Source organism: Bombus bifarius, unplaced genomic scaffold (assembly GCF_011952205.1).
Source record: "Bombus bifarius isolate JDL3187 unplaced genomic scaffold, Bbif_JDL3187 scf7180000008274, whole genome shotgun sequence".
In the NCBI taxonomy this organism is placed as follows: domain Eukaryota; kingdom Metazoa; phylum Arthropoda; class Insecta; order Hymenoptera; family Apidae; genus Bombus; species Bombus bifarius.
Window position 1 is genome coordinate 436,854 of NW_022884558.1, and position 21,383 is coordinate 458,236.

Here is a 21,383-nt window from a genome sequence, read left to right on the forward strand (position 1 = left end):
TGAAAACAACGCACTGTATTTTAAAGCTACAGAGAGACACGATTGTCACAGCAGCGTAGGCGGAAGCGTCTGGTCAAAGTCGGTCCGTTTCCATTTAAACTCTGCTGTTCGTTTCACAGATGTTTTATATTCTTGTATATTCTTATTTATGTATATTCTTCCGTACTATTATATGTGAAACGTAGCGAGTTGAGTGTAAAGGATTAACGGACAGAGGATTTGTCTGGCATCGCTAAATACTGAAATAACGTTTCGCGGAATCAAGATCCGACGAGGATAAACGGCGACGTTTTCATCGATACTCGTAACGTTCGTTTCAATCGGCGTCTTTCCGCCGTTGTGAAAAACTGCAGGAAATATTTCACGACCAGAGACACCCAGTAGATCCAAGTAACCGTGGTGGATTTATCGATAGGTTGAGCTCACATTAAGACTCGTTCGCCGGCATGGGAAAAGAGTAAAATACGACAGCCGGCGTGTATCGATCGGCCGAGGAATCCAGCAGGCAATCAACCGTGTGCCGTAGAAACGGCACAGTTGTTAATTGTTGCTGCGGCCTGTCTGCGGAATGGGCATCGGCAACCGTTCTAAGATTTATTCTCGGTTCGGCCGCGTATCGGGCTCGTTTCGCGTAATCTTTTAATCCGTTTAAACCGTTCGAGACCAGTTCAACCCGTTTCGTCGGATACACTGCGATTTTCGTTCAAGATTCTCACGGGTTACGTACGAACGCAGTTTCAGTTTCAGTTTTAGTCGAACGGTAAATTCAAGCTGGACGAAATTCAAACTGAATCTCGTTTCGCCATTCAAGTTATATTTATAATTCACGCAGCGTTTGTCGCAAACGGAGTCGAAAGGAGTAGCTCGCCGCTAAATGCGATTTTCAAAGTCTTTGACTTTCGTTCCCTTTTTGATTAAATTCGACAGAAATTACGTCAGCGAGCATCGCATGAAAAGTAACCGCTGGTGAACGTGAATGCCGCGAAATAATTATTCACCGGCTGTTATAAGACGTTGTATAGAAAAAAAATTCACAGGCGAACATTCAGAACTCGATGTTTCGCTAGACGTTTTCAACGCTTTACTTTGCGTGCGTTAACGTTTTGCTTGGGCGAAACTCTCTCCTTCCCGTAGTCGTTAATTCTTCCTCGATACAGTTTCCTGTGCACGTTCATTCGGTCGCTGTACTTGCCTCGTCCCTGTCTTTCCGGTGTGGAAACTACGACATACTGAAAATCTGCCTCGCTCACGAGTTCTGCATCTGCTATACAGAAGTTTTCCTTAATACGACTATTTTACGGACTAGTGCCTTTCAATTAAACGCCGTGGCCTGTCTCTGAATGTTTGCTCTTTTCACGCGGTCGAAAGACGCGCATCTCCTTGGGCGGACTTCTTTCATTCGTTGCCCTCTCGTCCTGTTCAAAAATACCGATGCCACTGAGTAGACAATTGAGACTTGCGTCGAAGTGCCCGTGTCGTAAACCGGCCGCGATCCATTAACCACGCGGATCCTCCTTGCGGCGCGTGAAAGGAGACGAAGCTTAGGGAACAAGAAGCTTTTGAATCGAGCTCTTGTATGATCACAGTCGCTTGTTCTACGGACTCTTTCAGGCTCGCTCGCTAATTTGCCGTATTAAAAAAAAAGAAGGGGAAAAGAACAGAGAGAAAAAGATAGAGGGAGAAACGGTGGAAGAAAGAAAGCGAAGGAAAAGAAAGAGAAGGTAGAGAAGCCGTGTGTCATTAAGCTACGCTGCTTAATTGGGTTAATGAGGCGATGGACTCGGCGCACAAAATGATAGGCAGCCGTTATTCGAAAGACCCGCTGCTCCGGAAAATTCATTAAGTAAAGTCTCCGCCCACGATGCTGTAAACGCGATGTGTTCCTCCCTGCTACGTTCTTTTCACCCGAATTCCGTCAATTCGTGAGCTAAAGATCGTAACTGAGACCATCGGTCAATTTTTAGGCGAAGGAGAGGAACGACAGGTATCCTCGACGTTTGCACACGATACTCGAATGAGTTTCACGGTGGCATTAAAATCTTAGGAAGAACAAGACATCGATAAGATGGAAAATAGAGTGTGGAAGTTGGCATGACGCAACGAATACGATTTTACCATATCCAGGTTTCGAGCCTCGGTTTAAATAACGTACCGCATAGAAGCTTGTATTTTTGAACGAGAAGTGGCGCTTCTTTCGAATTTGATTCGAAGAATGAAATTTCACATCGGGACGTTTGCTTTTGAGAGCGAGAAAGCATGGAAAAAATATGTTCGTAGAAAACAAAAGTCGAGTATGATTTTCTCTTTCTCATAGAAGAAACTGTACTTGTGTCGGGAAAATACGCTTCTGGCGTACATTTGACAAGGCTGAAAATCCTCTGCTAGCGTATTCGAGCGCGTTCGACGATACAGCGCGCGTGTACGCGCGCAGACGTTGAGGACCGTTGAAATATCTTTCGCCGGATATGCTGCGCGTCAGTTGCAAAGCCGATATTTCAGTGGTGCCGCATATAAACACGAGTAAAAGGACCATTTCACGCCCCCGCCCTCCCGACTGCACCACGGATCCACCGAATTTTGATTCCTATCGCCTAAAGTCACTTGCAGCGGTCTTTAAATCTCGACGCTGCAGGATTTTTCACCGTTTCACCGTGCGAATCGTTTGGAAATTCCTGCTTCTCTCCTGATACTTGTTCGCTCTTTTCAAACGACCGCATTTCCTCGGTGTCTAGATCTTTCCTAATTTCCTGGAATTTTAGATAACTCGAAAGAAACGGACTGTGTTTAAAAAGACGACGCTCGACGAAAAGATATTCGAACGTTTGTCAGATATCGTGGCAACCGTTGACCAGCGTCGCTGCGTTTGACAGCAGACGGCCTGAACATTGAACGTTCTCGAGCTCGTTGTCAGGTTGCATTGCGTTTGATGTACGATTGGACAATTTGCGCGAATAATTAAGGTGCTTGTAGCGTAGATCGATTTTGTTACAATTTCTTTGAAACTTTGATCATCCTTTCTTCCTTATTATTTCCTGTATTATCCGTGTACGATTCAATCTTTAAAGAGCCATAACTTTATCGTACTGGACGTATACATTTTCCAAGTTGAAAGTTTCAACGCATAATCCCTGTAGAAAGCCGCCGCAGAAATGACTGTTTGATTAATCGCGGAAAAACTATTCTTACGGAGTTGTTGAAAAATGAATACGTTGTGTAAAACGACTAGAAGAATCTTTTTTTTTTTGTCTTTAAAATTCAGCTTCGACCACACGGTTTTCGAATAAAAGCTTTCATTTAGAAAATGTCAAATACATAACGTCGATAATTCCAGCGTTCTTCACCATTTCTGAATCCTTTGATAGCGTGCGCTAAAGTACAGACAGCTAAGAAATTTCTTTGTATGGAGAGAATGTGGGACATGCGTGAGGAATATGGTGCCGAGTCCCAGTGTGTTTTACTTCCGAGGGATATTTTCGTGCCAGAAATGCCATAAACGAGTGCATAGATATCTCTGTATAAACGTAATCTGCGCCAACATAAATTAAAAGGAAATTTCAAAAATATATTTATCTGTTTTGTTTAACTTTTTCGACTCTGCTAGGATGTACCATAGTATTAGGTTGTCCGGAAAGTGTCTTTCTTTTACAGACATGTCTTTTACAACATCGCATCTGTATACAAACATGAAACTTAATCTGTTGAACGTTGTGATCTTTATTTTGATAGAACAAAATGGATCATACGTAATTCGATAAAATAATATAAAACGAAAAATCTTGTACATTCATTAATTCCTTATAAAACTAAAGAAACTTTTCGGACGACCTTATATATCGACTCGGTGAATTTTTCTTCTTCGCATGCGTGGAACGTTTTCCGGTCCCATTGAGGAAAGCTGCGAAGATTTACAAGTGACAATTTCTGACATTCTACGCACATTCCTAGTTTAATGTTATCGACTTCTTAAAGAAACAAAGTAGAAAAATGTCAGGACGAAAAGGGACGCAAAAATAATTCCGCAACTAGTTGGAACGTGAAGATTTAACACTCTGAAAACGTTGGACAAAGTCGAGCTCATTCCAGAGTCTAGTACGTGCTCGAAAATGGCGGTCTCGGTTTCCGTGGTCACGCGAAAGATATAGGGACGACGTCACAGGACGTTTTCCATTGAATCGACATCCCTCTGGAGAAGCCTTTCTCATTGTGATGCGGATGTACGTATATAAAGCGACGTCTTGAATTAGTTTATCCATATGGATTGAGATCGTCGTTGGCGCGGGTCTCGTAGATCACTCGGATTGCTTTCCATTGTGCGTTCTTCGTTCGACCCACGGCCATTCTCTCCAGTTTGCATCTGAATGCCTCCGTTCTCTCTGCTTCTCGGCCATTCTGTCAGCCCTTCTCGTACGCCCGCTATTATTGAATTATCCTACACTTGACACGCGAATGCCGTTTTCAACGATTCACCTGCTTTTCACCCGTCCGCGCTTTTTCCCCCTTTGGAAGATTTTTAATACGAGAACCAGCCGGGCAAAATGGCAACCGTTAACCGCGTCGCTCCCGTCACACGTCTACCAACCAACCAAACAACTTCTACGACGACGATTTTACGAATTCCTTGGAAACTGACCGATCGCTGATCACAGCCCACTAAACTTTTCAAATGGAAAATCTATCGGAATCGGGTAGACTGATCAAATTTCTGACCTACGTTTGTTACGCTTTTGGTTAAGCTACAATCGATCGGGCTTCAACGTTATTGTACTTCGCTTATGAACAACATGACATACTTAGTAAAGTATCATACGCGAGATTGACCGTTTATCGTTCATCGTCGTAACGCCGACAATTACACGGATAGTTAGTTTCTCGTTTGAACTAAATAGGGAAGCTCGTCAACCGTTGCTTCACCCACAGCGCGAACGAAACGATGGAAAATGTTGGCGTTAGCAATTCCGCGTCATTTGAACAATCGTAAAATAGAGAATCGTGCGAACGTTTCGTAACTGCGCTTTGCCAGCTTTTCGAACTAATTACACCGCTCTTCTTGAGCTTAGTTTTTTTTATCAAACGGCCGAGGAGGATTAAGCCGCGTTTGGCGAGCGTTCATTCGCGACAATTTATGCAAGAACTCGCGGTTGCCAGACTTTTTGCGAGTAAGGTTCGCGTTCCGAGACGGTAAAAAGTGTCGGTCATTAGGAGCAGTGAAAATGCGAGCTAGTGGAAAACCGTGCCAGCTTTGCGTGTTCCTGTTGTTGTTTCCACGACTTCAGCTATCTGCGTCTCGACTGCGAAATTCGACTACGTTGATGATGATGAAGTGTGAGATCATACGAAGTGCTTTCCTGTTTTAACGTTCTCATTTTTATTAAAAAAAGTGCATATATGTATATGTGTACACGTATACTAAGAATACCCTGATTTTAGTAAGAAACGCAGTGATTGACTTAGATCGTTAGAAAAACAATTGGCTGATAAAAATTTTAGATCCTGTTGCATGGCGATCCTGAACATACAATGCAAATCGGATGATACATTTTTCGTTGAAATTTCGTTGCTCAAAATCTGAATCTGATTCGTTTAAATGATATATCGTAAATATTTATGAAAGCAAACAACAATAAATACCATAAATAAATTAATGGTACGACGATATTGCTTGAAAATGACCTATAAACAGGTAAAAACATAATGATTATACATGTGATACACGATATACGTTAATGTACATAATTAAGAAGCTTTTACATTCTAAACTGAATATAAATTAAAGACTTAAATAATTTTCTAATAATTATTTCAGTTTCTAATTTACATATTCGCATAACTATATGTCTGTTCGCAAGCTTAAACGTGTCTCGTGTTTTCACAACCGTCGTTGACACACGGATATTGTAAAATAAAACGTTTCCCGAATAAAATCGTAATGCGAGTCGCGAGTTCTTGTCGGGTATTGTATTCTGGTCGATGGGTCGCTCGATCACAAAACTGGAACACTTGGTCGATGTTTCTGTCGCGCACGGACGTTGCTCTTGGCTCGTCGATTAATTCGCGACGCTGCGCTGTCCAGACCGGTCATATTTTTCCGGCTGTAATTTCCAGCTGAATCTTCGCTACTTTCGTCGCTCCTATCGACGATACGGAACTATCATCGATCGTAAACTGGCTGAATCGGCGTGTTCCCTAGTGTATCGGAAGCAGGGTGTATGTATGACTAGCCATGGCGATTCATCCATCCTCGATTTATGTGAAAAGCTTTGTTCCCGAAGATTTGCTAGAAATAGACGCAGGAGAAAATTGATTTTTTTTTTCATTTAATCCCTTCCCTCGAACGCACGCGCGTTCTCATTCGTCTATCTAGTTATGTGTATGTGTATACGTATATGTAGATACGCACACATCTAGACACACGTCCGAACAGAACAAATACGCACGTGGTAGCACATCGTTTTGGTCCTTGCAATCTCCAATCCTCCTACGTTGTCACGCGTCAAGCGGTACACGATCCATAACCTGCAAAGCTCGAGGGAGAACCGCCCCCGTAAATCTGGTCGGTGCTCTAAATTAAGCCGCGTCTCGTCGGTTAAAAAAGAGTACACTGACTGCCTTATAAAAACGTTGAAAAGCCTACGGCAGACGTTGATTTTATTGTCGTGTCGTTTACATCCCGCTTCCTTCACCCACACCCCAAGCCTCAACCCCTGCGTTTTTGTGTTCGCCCGTGTCGTTTTAATTAGCCGACCCGGTATCCCTCGATGTCCTGCGGTCAGGGGGAAAGTTCGTTCGCCTTGGGGCAGCGCTCGTTGCCTTGCTTACCTCTTCACGCTCGCTCCTCGTTAATTGTTACAATCGATAGCTCATTGTAATTCCAGCGGAAACTTGGAAGCATACTTTACGGCCGTGTGTCTGTATCATTCATGTTAGAAATTCAACGTTAGAAATTCAAAGGTCCGCTCTCTGATCATTTGGAAAGGCCACTCGTATTTCACGGTCCTCTTTCTACGCTCTTAAGACGTTTATTTTCTTTCCAGTTCTTCGCGCTTTTCCAACAGCCACACCAGCTGAAACGAAATAGAGGGTCGGTCCAATTAATGCGCCAGCCGAACGTGTATATAAAAGCTTAGTTAGCGACTGTACGTGGCGCGAGATTCGATTAGCCCAGTTGCAACGCTCGAGCTGCGTCGTCGGGACACTGAACGATGACGACGTGCATTCATACAGCTCCATTGCCACGTCTGCTTTCAATAAATGCGCGCAAAGTTTCCGTGAATGTAATAAACCGGACGATTACTTGTTGTTATCCGTTACTGCTAGCTTGTCTTCGATCAGCGCTTAAACATTTATTTTTCATCGCTTTAGAAGATATTTCATCTAGACATTCCTAATTCCATCTCTTCCTTTTTATACCTACCGTGTCATACGTGGTTTAAGCTGGAATCGAAATGCTCTATTGGTGATACTTCATCGAGCTGTAACATTTTTCACAGCTTTCGGCAGCACGGAATACTCACGTTATATTACACATTCCAGACTTCGCGTCTGGTGTCGTTCGGATCAAAAATATATCTGTCATATAATCGACGGCACGATCCATCCATTCTGTACCCTTCGATCATCAAGGAAATGAACGTTCCTGAAAATATCGGAAACTGTACTGTAAACTATATCGCGCGTTCCCTTACAAATTGCGAGCGAAATTAATCGGGCAACGATCAAGGCTTGCCAGTCATCCGTGGCGAAATCTTGCGCGACTGCAACTGTGACGAATTACCAATAAACCTGGGTTTCGTGTTTTTCCCTGATACATTTCATTCGTTCGACGAATAAACCGGTTGTCACATATTTTTCCATTCACCCTCTTGTTCACCACGATCGATACACAAACACATGGAAGCAAATCCTCGTAATTATTTCGTAGTCCCGACAAGATACAGGGGATAACGATGGCTGACTGATCCAGATTGATGAACGTGTCAACCAGGGCTCATTATTGATTCCATTATATCCGTTTCCTTATGTCGCAGACGGCCCGATAGCGCCAACTACTCGATCGACTACAACCTGGTATCGTTTACCCTGGTTGCTCATACAGTGTACGAACGAGTGTCGTCGCAATGGTCGATTTTTCCTTCGCGTTTATACAACGGATTGCTTGTTAAACAACATATCTGCTAGGTCACTCTGTGCTCAAGCAAGGTATGAAGTTGTCTTTGGGCTTTGCTGCAGCTGGAGCAAGAGTTTACACAAAGTATTAGGTCGATAGCAGGCAGATTTCATTTTCCTTTCTGTAGCTGTTGCACGAAGAGCGCGTGCACCTCGTAGATCGGTAAAAAAATAATCTACTCTTTTAGCGTAAATAATACGAGTTATTAATCAATTTGGGTCAATTTGTACGCGACACACATCTTAATCAACGAATCCTATAAAATACTTAAACGCAGGTACGTTTCGTATTTCTTCCACGTCAATAAGAACTGATCTGCTCCTACGAAGAATTAATCCCTCTTTCGATAGCAGAGAAAGGATGAAAATCGGCCTCTGACTTCTAAATTATTCCTCGCGTGCGCATTTACCATTTGGACAGCTAAGCAGGCATAAATCACTCAAAGTGTGTCGCTAGAGAATCGTGGAATGACAACGATCCCCTACTAAATTCCCGTAAGTATATATCGAGTCGTGAACCCGATACCAGCCACCCTCGTCCTCCCAAGAGATTGACAGGGGACGATAAACTCGAAAACTACAGTACGCTACGGGGTTCGTTACAAGAACCGGGCTAACGAAGGGATCGTCAGGGGCGAAGAAGGTGCAACGATAGGGAACGAAGGAAAAGCCAGGGATGTACGGAATTCCGGTGTAATTAACTCGGTGGCCAGAGGCTGGCTGGAAACGAATGGGATTGATAATGACCACAGGGTCGTCTTATCTGGCGACCCGACACAGCCCAGATAGGTAGAAAGGGTCCCGTGAGGTTTCTGACCGACTTGGGTCGTCTTGGCCCAGCGCCATTTTTCATTTTCTAATACGTGGAAATAGTTCATCAGTCGGTCGACCGATAAAAACCAGCAACCGTCGATAAAAGTTTTTCGGCCTGTGGCTCGCTATTGACCTTGCCGTTAGTTCATCCTAGAAATATCCGGACGATGAAATTATTATTATTCGTTTAATCTGTCGTGTGTCGTTCGAAGGTGTTAGAATTTCATTGGAAAGTTTCGCTTGTATATTTGTAGATTTATTTTGAGATTTTTATAAATTGCAGATAGTTGATATTACGCGTGGCTGCCTTTGTATATGTACACATTAACATAATTTATTTATATCGAAGATTTGATCGATAAATTATTCTAATAAATTATTAACAAAGTGGCTGTTATCGGCTAATGCATCAATTCGAATGAAACGATTTTTCGTATATCTGGTTAGTTAAGCGATACCGATAACGATATCCTGACAATTTTATCGGTGTGCAATCGTGCGGTTTCGTTTCACTTTTCCATCAGGCGCCCACTCGCTACGTCTAATTACTGTCGCTTCGCGGACACGCAAAATGCAAATGACTGCGGGAGAATCAATGAATCGACGCATTTGGGTGCATTAGTCAAACGTTGATACGTAATGTCAGCACGCGCGTTTCCTATGTTGCGTTAAAATAGAAGCCGATGATTAAATGCGACGCTCGGCTTTGTAAATTTTCGACAGAACGCGGAAATACGCACGTTGATTTCGCGTGCCACAGCCGCTAGCCGAACGAACTTTGCCACGAATAAAACAGATTCTTTGACGCTGTATAAAAATCGACATCGAGAGAAAAATAAAAAAAAGAAAGAAAGACAGTAGTTTTCCATTAACAACACGACGTACAAGTATGTTGAGAGAGGAATGTTTGTCAACGTTTACGAATCTCAAAGAAGTTATTTAGCCAGTGACTGGTTTGTGAATACGTCATGTCGACGAACGAAACATATCACAAATGCATAATTTCGTACGTTAAAGTTCTTCACCGATGCGTTAAGCGAATTCTCAACGAGCCGATCGATACCACGCCACTATAAAATCGTAAATACAAGGCTGGTTCTTGCGGATGTGCAGTTTGAACGGGCACCGATTGTAATTTTATGGCAGACATCAATGAAACCGTTCGTATCCGGGGGATGGTATTCTCTGGATGGCGCGCGGTGAAACATATAAATTTCATTTACATAGCGATAGCGAGTATACCTTTTTACGTAATTCATCGATTAACCTAATGGCGAAGGAAGCGACGGACGAAATCAAAATCATTTATCAATCTGTCACGAGAAAAGATAATGTCCATCGATATTCCGAGTTTTTGTTACTTTTTTTTCACGTTGCGAACATTTTGACTGGCACGGCGATAACGTACCAACACTTTGGCCGCGATTGACAAAAATTGAAAGCTGATGCTCTCAACGTGCTCGCGTTAGGTTCGAGCTCATTTATATTCAGAATCAACGAAGGAACGTGGAGAAATGTAAATCGCCGGATAATGCGGGAAAGTAGCTTTCCCAGGCATATAGGTACGCTGATAATGGCCGCAGGTAGGTCAGCAACGAAGCGATAAAAGTTGCTCAAGAGGTTCCCTTCCCTTCCCCTTTCCTTTCAGCGACACAACAATGCCGTTGAAGCCCTCCTTTATGGCCGGTTACGCTCTTCTCCACGGCTAGTAAATGACTTCGTCTGGCAACCAACTTACGCCTTACTATGTACTATGATTCGCTTGAAAAGTTGACGTCAAAGCATTATGAGATGCCGACAAACACGTGTCTTCTGCGCACATACTCGGTGTTCCGTAAAGACCGTACACCCGCTCCACTATGTTTCAGGCTGTTGTCACTAAAACTAATTGTTCATCAGGGAATCAGAAAATTTTCCTCTTTAGCGGTAACTTGTTTTTTTATTTGTAAGACTTTAGAGAAGTCGCGCAGAAAGTGAAAGATTTAACAACTGCTATTCGAGTCGAACGTGTATCTATCATATACTCGGTGGAAACGATATAGCGCGGTGATAAATTAAAGGATTAACAAGACACACCCATTGATGTAGCTGCGCCCAGAACTGTACGCGTTTTGTAAAAGCAATTTGAACCTTGAACTGCAAAAGACATTTGCATATTGATATCCTGTTTACAATATTTCATTAAAAGGTATTAAGTTTCTGTCCTATACAATTTGAATCTGAGCAATCGAAACGTGTAAACTTTATCTCGCCGTTAATTCCACGATCGAGCGACTCTAACTCACCAAAGTATTAGGTTGTCCGAAAAGCTTCTTTCGTTTCATGAGGAAATAATAGACGCACAACGCTTTTTGTTTCATATTATTTCGTCGAATCATGCACGATCCATTTTGTTCTGTTGAGATAAACACCGCGACATTTTACAGACTTGGTTTCACGTTTGTATGAAGGTGCATTGTTGTAAAAAACACGTTTGCGAAAGAAAAACACTTTTAGAACAATCTAATATTTTAATATTTATGACAACAAATTTTGTCGAATATATTACGCGTATTACACGAAACTTTTAACGTTATAACGTTTTCAACTACGGTGCAACAAAAATATATGTCTGTATAACTGAAGAAGATGGAGGAAATGAGTAACATTTAATGTTGAAATACTATGATTTCAGGGGTGGACAAGGCGTACGATGCTTAGGGATGCTTGGTCGAACAACGGTGGGAAAGGCTGGTGGCGATGGTGGTCTAGGTTGGGCGGATTGCTGGCGATGGCGACGGCCATTTCCTGTCTTGTTGCTCCGTTTCCGGGTGCCTCGGCCAATCCGGAAGCGAAGCGTCTCTACGATGACCTGCTGTCGAACTACAACCGCCTCATCCGGCCTGTTGGCAACAACAGCGATCGCCTCACTGTCAAAATGGGACTACGCCTCTCCCAGCTCATCGACGTTGTGAGTAAACCCCACTTAACCCATTATCGTAGCGCATGAATAGCGTTAGAAACTATAGAATCGGTGTAGAACGCCGCCGAGATATGTAGAACAAGAGCGGTGGCTTCTGACATCGGGTTGTTCCCCCTCGCCAGGCCTCGATTTCACCCTGCGCGGGTAATTGCGCTTCTACCCTGTCTCGTCACGGTAATTTATTAAGTCCTGCAGTGGAACGTTATTTGTAACGGGAAATTTATTAGGCAAATACTGTACGCCCTATACAAATTAGTGATAATGTATGGAGAGGATATAGCAAGAACGGGGAAAACGATCGCGAATGCCTGTGGGAACATCCGCCATTCGAAGCGCCAGTTTTCTAAGGAGGCAAAGGACGTTTCGCGATGAATTAGGAGGACGCGAGTTAACCTGTGTCTAGAGGACACGGATTATAATTATCGATGGTTGAAATATTTAATTTGCAAGGTCGCTTCGATGTAATATTTGCTTTTTATTTAAAATTCTCCCCTTGTATACTACATCGAAAAGCAAATCGTCGCTGAATCTGAATTTTTCGATATTTCAATTAGAAAAAGTTAAGCACTCGTTTTTATAATCTTTGCACATGGACCTTGCAGTCTTGTTGTATTCGCCTACGTTGCAGTATCCTGCACACACACAATATTCTATATACACGCATACATAATAATTTCTATATACACAATTACTACGTTATTTATCATTATTTATAATTTACTAGAGCAGTACGATGAATTTGACGCGAAGAAAGCACGAGATAATTGTTCTCACAGGCAACTGGCGAACGTTGCATCGCTAAAATTCGCCATTTCCTTTCGCGATTCAGGCGCGTTTACATTGGATCGTGAGATCCACACCGAGCTGCAATATTTGGTCGAAATTCGCCGCATCCATACATAACCGGGTGCTCGGAATATTTGTTTCTGCATTCTCGTCGAACACGATCGTTCGGCAGGGAAGCGTTCGGCTAACTGGAAATTCGTTCGGAGCCAACACGCACCGAACTGGCATGGCGTATGGATTATGCAGCAGATACAGGCACCGATACACCGCGCGTCCACGTACTTGCGGTGATAAGTTGAATTCCGGGAGTTTCTGCCCGGAACCGGAACTAATTTACAAGCGGTTCGATCCATAGCACTTGAGCCATTAATTGCCATAATCTGATCGCAAGCAATCAATCGTGTCTCGGCTCGAGGTTTGCCGGATCTCGAACGGCTACCTACACACTCGAGGTCATCTTCTCGACGGATCAATGTGCTACAATTACGCGATTGTCTATCCCTTCCTTCTTGTCATAGGTGACCATACCCTCCTCCCATTTCGCCTCCGCGGCCGCATTGTCTCCTTGGTTATTACATTCGTGTTACATGCTTATGCAGTTTGGTTCGAATTTCAGCTGTAATTACCCCGATCACGGATGTCTATAGACCAAATACGTGTTCACCTCCGTTCAAACTATAATTAATTTGTTATCGGTTGGCCAGCCGGTTTGGCTGACCGTCGCGTTGGCTGTTATCAATGGAATATCAACACTGTAATTTCACTGCGACCACTTTCCACTGCGGATTTGCTTGGCACGCGCTGGGACTCGGCAAATCTCGTTTCGTACCTGCCCGTGGCTTGCATGCCGTTTCTTTTCTCGGTGTAATCTGCGAGGAGAACGTTCAAAGGATCGTTTGATGACACAAATTTTGCGATTTTTGGTACGTACACTACTGGAAATGTCTTTTGTATATTAACGAAACATCGTAGTAGGACTTTTGTAATTTCGTTGACACGCTTTGATATTCTTCGTCACATACGTGAAAATTGTAAAAATGCAGATGTTTCTTGAGACGATCGTAATTTCGATTCAGACCGAATATAGTTCTTGGCCTGGTGGTCCGATCGTATTATGATTCGCAAGGTGAGTGGTTCCGTGTTATAAGAAGGAAGATTAAAAGTGGATCGAACTGAATTTTAAACTCGTGAAAGTAGTTTTAGCTGTAGAAACAGAGGACTAATTTAGAAAAATAAAAAGACAAAGTCGGGATCATTCGATAGGGTGGAGCGTGGTTCGATTGGAACCACGAGGTCTCGAGTTGGAATCCCCGTACAGCCGAGATTTCTTTCTTTTCCCAATTTTATGGCTGATATTGAGAGCAGAAAGCGAACAACATACACAAAACCCGTGAACGCTGGAAACTTGAAAGAAGCAAATGCACGAGGCAGGTAACAAGAAAGTTGAAAATATGCAATACAAAAGAAACACGCAAGAAAGACGCTTAGACACATCGTACACTGGTTGCGTATGCAATGGAAAAATTGTTTCGTGCGAAGGAAAATTCCGAAGAGGGTGTTGGAAAATATCCAATCGTAGAGAAGAGAAGCGAAAGAAAAATATTTCTAAAAAAGATCTCTAGCGACGAATTAGTTGCAGAAAATGTATTTTGAGTGCATCGTGTCTATTTCGCGTGGAATGCATCATGTACGTACAATGTTTCTGGAGGAAAATGTGCAGGAAGCGTTAATGGACACGCTAAACTGCATGCAAAGCAGCGCAGTCACGGAAAATAAATTCCCCGTCCTAAATAGAAGGAAGATGAAATCTAATTGTCGGCCGCGTGTTATTATAAACTCGAAAGCGACAAAGCTCAGCGATGTCCGCGTTATTCGATTAAATCTCTTTATCGTTGTTTGCGCGGCGCTTGCTGTTTCATGTGGCGTGCCGGCCTATGCAATTGAATTAAAATCGATCGATGAAAATGGCGCACGTTTCGTTCGACTGCGATCACTGCAAAAAGTTTATCGATGCAACGATGAAGCAGAACAGGCAGCTTCCAACTACGTGTCTCGAAGTTAAAGGCGGAGCTAATTTATTTATCGATCTAAGTAATATCTCGAACCTATTCAAAGATCGTTTAAAACCGTATAAAGGATAAACGTCAGTGGCATGTGAATGACGTTCGCGAGTTACGACTTGGCAAGCGTCGAGTGCGGACCTTCCGCGAGCTTCTCACGAACAGTAATTATCACGTGCAACTGTGTGCATTCGTCGACTCCTTGAACTTGCAACCACAGTGCGAACACAGGATTTCAATGACACTCGACCGGTCCACGCTTTGTTGGCTAATTCTACTTAGAAGCCGTGAATCGACAACGATGCAGCGGCAACAAGCCTAAATTACCCGAGGTGGTCGGGAATGTTCGAACACAAAATAAATTTCTAGCCCACTGGACAGAGAAGGATTTATTCCGAGCGCGAACAACCACGGTACGCGCTGCTTTATACGAATTACCATATCCACGTATCGCGTAATAAATAGACAGAGAAAAATTGTATCAGAATTGAAAAAAAAAGAAGAAAAAGAGGAATATTTTGTTGGTACGTATCGAGGCAATTCGGGTAACATTTTATCGAGACGCGAATTTCGATATCTTTATGTAAAACGGCCGGAATACTCTGATGGAGTTTCCTTTAATGAAAGCCCGAGATCGTTTAAACGAGCGATAATGAATTAATCGCTTTCCAAGCGATAAATAGTTTGTCGGGAAATTTAATACTCTGAAATTATCGGGAATTTACTTTCTCTAGGCAAGCGAGCGTTTTTGTTGAAAAACGTCGAGCCGATTCCGTTTGATTTCCCCCCGGAGAACATAACTTCTGAGTATTTCCGAACAGTTTAATTAGTTCGACAAGAGTCAGAATTACGCGAGAGTGATGTAACGTCGGTTTAAACGATCGAAATTGCAGCGTGCAAGTCGACAAGAATTTTCTACACGCGCGATATCTTTCCCGACGTCGCGAGCTTCATGCAAAATATTCAACGTCGTCGGGTACAAACGGCTCGTTAACCGCGTCTCTCGCCCCCGAGAGGATGGTGAAACCCTGATGAAGGATAACGTGTCGGCTCGATTGCATATTTTAATAGCGATTGCGTCGTAAACCAAGGAAACCGAGGGGAGACCGGCGATAACCGTCACCATTTGTATTCTTCGCTACGAGCGAACGTAAAGAGGCCACGCGTGCGATGCAAAAAAAAAAAAAAAGGGAGGATTGCACTCGCGAGTTAACGACCGGTAAACTAGACGACATGCGAAACCCATTTGGTAGAGAGTTGCGAAGCGATTAAAATAACAGAAACATCGATGCTCGATGGTCATGGGACGCGCGTACTTCCGAGGATACGGTCGACTCTTCTCCTCTGAAACGGAATTCATAGTTCGCCATGCTTATTGAACGTAGCGGCATAAAACTTCCGAGTACGGTCCTCTTGGATCAACGACGACGGCGAATCTCGTCAAATCGATTCTTAGCATCGATGTTTCCTTCTTTCAGCCGGCTAGTTTCTCGTGTCACGCAACAGCCAACGCCCACTTTTCACGGCCGACGAAAGCTTCGCAATCCGATCAATAATCACAGGCTAACCGGCCAATTGTTTGGCACGCGTAAGTGGATACACGTTTAACGGTAACGGGAGAGAAGCGGCAGCTTTCCTTTCGATGGCGCACACCTTGAAACAATGAAGGTGTCGACTGCTTGACTGGGCTGGCTTAGTACCCCCTTCGGTTAGGCAGACACTCGAGCGAAAGCTCTTTGATGAGAAGCTGATTTTCGAGTCGAGTGCGATTCCTCGAGTTCGCTTCGTGCACACGCGGCTTTTGTGCGGGAGACTCCTTGTCGGATTTGCTGGATAAGGACAGTTTCAAGTATACAGACACATCTTCCTGCAAACAGACTTGCTTGTATCTCATACGCTATCAAAAACCACTATCCTTAGAGTACATATCAAATAATTATAATACATAAAAGTATAAGCACGACACAATGAAAAGCAACGGAAAGCAAACAATTCACCGTTCAACAATTAATTCACACGCTTTAGGCAAATTAAGCGCGTTAATCTCAAACACTCGATTCTACTGCGGCCCTGTAAGTAAGAGAAGAAAGAGGCGAAGAAAGAAGAAAATAAAGGGGCGAGTGTTTCATCAGAGGCCGTCTAAAAGATTCAATGATAAGGCAACTTAGAAAGTCTGTAGCTTAAACTGAGCCATAGGTATGTATATTGGATGGACGACTATGGCTATTTTAATATAAATGTCGAAGGATCACAGGAATCTTTAGAATCGTCCCTGGAGTATAACGTGGAGGATCTTCGAGAAGAGTTTGCAAAATCTCTCGAAGGATGCCTTTGCCAAGACTCGGCAAAATAATGCGTATGGAAGTCTAGCAGGGTGCATCGTAAAGGCGAAGAATTTAAAAACGTCAGGTGGAATGAATTGAAGAGGATCTCGTTGAAGGAACGATCGGAGGGGCGAAACGAGCGGCAACGGGTTAACGTATGTGGCAAGTGAGCGGACCTGGTCACAGAGGAATGATGTCCCAGAAGAGCCATAAGAGGAATAGTGACTCTCACAGCGTAGCAACGTCCAGCCATTATTTACACGGCCTCCTTTTCAAGGGAGCATCTTCTTGAACTCACGGTGGTTCGCCACGGGACAGCGGCCTTCGACTTTATAGAGATTTACGAGCCACGGCCTGGGCGAGATTGACTTTTAGCTAGACAAGTAGCGGCGCCATGAAATCACGGACCTAGCTATTGTTTGTATTGCGAGAGGATTTGCGCAAAGAGCACACGGAACCCTGAGCGAAAGAAGTCTCCGTGTGATCGGGCAAATATTGTCGTTTCATATAGCTCTCGGAATTTAGAAGCCGGGGAAAACGATAATTAAACGCTCGATCGTCCAGTGAAAAGCGAAAAATCCATAGCTCGAGTATGGGTGCTATTTGTTTCACCGATGATCCTGCGGTGGAATTCCATCCATCAACCAATATTTGTAGAATCAGTGGACTCGAGCAAGTGAAATTGTGCAGTTCATACAATAATATATATATATATATATATGAACTATTTAGAAATCAAACTGTTCAACTTTATTTTCTGAAAATTCCTTGATTGCAATTGTATACGCGTTATTAACGTTCTGATCCTAATTAATCTATCTCGATTGGATCAGTTTGGTTTCGGAAAAACTTCCAACAAATCCAACAATCTTTAGTCCGTCATATCAAACGAAAGATCGCGATTCGATCGCAAAGTCGTAGCAGAGTAGAGTAGAGGTCCGTTGAGTAAGAAGCGGCTAATTCTGAAGCAATGGGCGTCAGTGATCGAAGTGATCCAATTAAATCGAGCATTCCGAAACAGGTGTAATTGAAGAGCACGTACGGTACAGAGTGGAAGGGAAAGGTTAAGTCTCGTCGAGTTTAAGCTGCACAGGGAAACGATTTGACGGTTCGAAGGGCACACGATTCTTCGCTGTTCTCTTCGTTTCTTCTAATTAAGCCGAAGCTCTGGCTATCTTGGGCTGGGAACCGAGGAGCTGGGAATGAAGGACGAGAACTAGCTACGGCTCGATTCTTCTCGCGCCATTTTAGACACGAATTGCGCAGCTAACTAGTGATTATGACGGCCAGTTGGCTGGTCGAGAGCATTTTAATTAGATACCCAACGCTGTCGAGCTCGCCGCGTTTAATTGCACGACGTTCGACGTACTTTTGGACCAGAATTTACGACGATTCGTCGTTTCTAAGAAGCGAGCGAGCACCGTTGCTCGATGGATGGTAGTTTAATTAAACGTCGTATAATTGGCCGTATTCAGCGTTTGATTCTGTTTCCTCGGAATTTAGGGAAGAAGTGCCAAGTTGATTTCAACGATAATTACCAAGGCAGTCTTTCTTATTTAATATTCATACGGTTTTCAATCGCCAGATAAAAAAGAAAATTCGCGGCTCGAAACTTTTTGGTCTTGTCGATTAGTCGGCACGATCTCGACGATTTTCTAAATTAATCTCCGCATTGATCGGATTACTTGAATAGAATCGGCATGCCTTCGGGTAAACAATTAAGCCGAACCTCTGTTGTCGATCGCGCAACGTTAACGATGCAGCTGCGGAACTTCGGTATTTCGTTCCGCTAAATCGAATGGGCAAATTACGCTTCTCGAAGGAGTTAAATTGAACGAGGTAAACGAAACGCGCCGTTTCCCATTACACGAACTCGTCAGGAGAGGGGCGGATTATACACGGCGGAACGATACAATGCAAATAAGCGAGATCGCGCTATTACGTTTTGCTTCTTTTAGCGACAGTTACAGAATGGACCACCACGACGCGACGATTGAAAAATACACGCTGCCGTTTAAAAATATTGCATATTCAGCTGTAAAAGGAATACGTACATAGCATTGGTAGTTTTTTAAATAAATAATTCAAATTTATAATGCGATAAGTTTGTGAGACGGCAGAATGTATCGCGTATAATTATTAATTTGCCCCTAATTTCTGCGTTTTGATAAAATTCATATATTGTTAGAACAAATCTATCTAAAGTGTCCAAATACTTTTGAGCGGTAGCGTGATATAATCGATATGGTCTGCAAGAATCTTCGATGATTACTCACCAAAAGAGATTGTTTCGTTAATTTATCTAGAGATTTGTAATTACTTCGGTAATTATCGGAGAAACGTTGTTTAATTTAAAATAACCGATATTCCGCGTGACTAGTAGCTGCTGAACGGTTGCGAAAGGAATTCTCCGGAGGATGCTGTCGAGTAATTTTTTAACAAACTCATTTCGTATTTTTCGTTATTCTGTTTTCAGCACTTCAAAAGGCTAATTTCCATTTTTCACCTTTCCTTTACTTCTGCCTTGCTCTGAAACATTCTCTATGCGTTTTATAATACTCAGGCGAGATTCTCTCATTATTTCAGAATTTTTACAGTAACATTTAATTAATCCATCATGGACCAAGTAAAACGAACTGTGCATCGTCGTTTTTTCTTTTTTTTTTTCGATTTTTCAAGCGATAGAAGTTTGCTTGTAGTTTTTCACCAGGCATCGGCCCCTGCTTAATTTCTTCTTTTATCACTGTCAATTAGCTCGAGTTTCATCGTGCAATTAGACGACGCGAACAAGTTTCTCGCAATCCTTCTCAGTCGGAAAGCGAAATACATCATCGCGATCTAAAGAGACAGTCGCGGTGCTCGGTTCTTAAGATAGTGTTACAGGGATCGCGTTACTCCGTCGTTATCAGTCGCTTCGCGATAACGAAGACTTTTGCTCATTAGGATCGGGTGGAGAAACTTCCTTCCTAACGATTCGAACCTTCTTACGGTGTGGTTTCCTTGAACACGGTGTCGAATAATGGCGTAATTTAAAAGTCCTTTCGAGAAAATGTATTTCTCAAATGTTATCCTAAGTTTATATTACTTGCCGCTGCCGGATTATATAAATGGATTTGAATTTTGTCGTCCGAGATGTTATAAGTTGGATTAATACTCATCCAAGCGACTTTAACACTAAAACTACCACACCAGTAAAATTGACTGGTTTTACAATTTTATTTTAAAATTCCTACTTCATGTTTTCCTACTTTCCGCAATGATGTAATGACTTTCGCAACGATAACTAAAAGAATAATATAATGAATTTTATTTTGTTTTCTATGTATTCAAACTCAAAATAATTTTGGATCAAGGCTACTTATACCAATACCAGTCAAAATGACTGGTACTTGTCAAAGTGTAAAAGAGTCCTACAATCTGTTTATCGAGCCCCAATTAATCAGTTTCCTCGTTTTGTACAACTTCCCACACGTTTTTAAAATTTTTACTGCGTATCATTCAATATGACGAGTTCAATATGATCGATCGCTAAATCGCTAGATGCTAACACTAGAAATACCACACCAGTCAAAATGACTGGTTGTACAATTTTATAAATGTGTCAACCCTCGTTTAGGGATCATGGTCCCAGCTGGATTAATAATACCAAAAATGTACCACATGACATGGAATTCCTTCTGTAAGAAAGTAATAAATCAATAAATATAAAAATATTCTATTATTACGTATTTTTTAAAGACCAATCATTTTAACTGATTCTGGTAGAAATAGTTTCGTGTTAACTATCGGTAGTTCTAGTGTTAATCATCAAAGTATTACTAGTATTGTCGTTTGTCATATATATATCCTTTATCATCAGTAGATTGTGAATATTTATACAAATTTATATTTTTATTTGCGCGACTAAAGCAATAGGAGTTTGCCACAGTTTTGATTCGCATACGAGATATTCTGAAATATGGTAACTTTATTTTTTGAATTTTCTGACGCTTCATGACCGGAAAGAAATATTTTTCTTTATAGAAGACGAGCTATTGATTTATCGATTTTTCTACTTGTGGCTTTTGTATATTCCTATATGCTAATATACATTTGATTTATTTGTACAGTTTTGAATTTCTCATAAACGCATAAAAATCCACTTTTTATACCATCGTCGTCGTCATCAGTAATTTTAACGATCTCGTAACTCATTCTCTTTTCTAATCATTAACCCTTTGCACTCCTATGTCGTGCGTGACTCGATATCAGTTTTTATCTCAGAAGCTCCTTTGT

At 42.4% G+C, this 21,383-nt stretch overlaps 1 protein-coding gene across 1 annotated transcript in view; it reads left to right on the top strand.

The window, feature by feature from the left end:
* Positions 1-21,383, top strand: part of LOC117212052 (acetylcholine receptor subunit alpha-like 1) — a 163,028-nt gene that overhangs the window by 40,212 nt on the left and 101,433 nt on the right. Inside the window, exon 2 of the mRNA XM_033456512.1 lies at positions 11,651-11,926. Coding sequence (XP_033312403.1) covers positions 11,669-11,926 — 258 coding nt within the window. The 5' untranslated portion in view covers positions 11,651-11,668. The remainder of the gene's footprint in view (positions 1-11,650; positions 11,927-21,383) is intronic.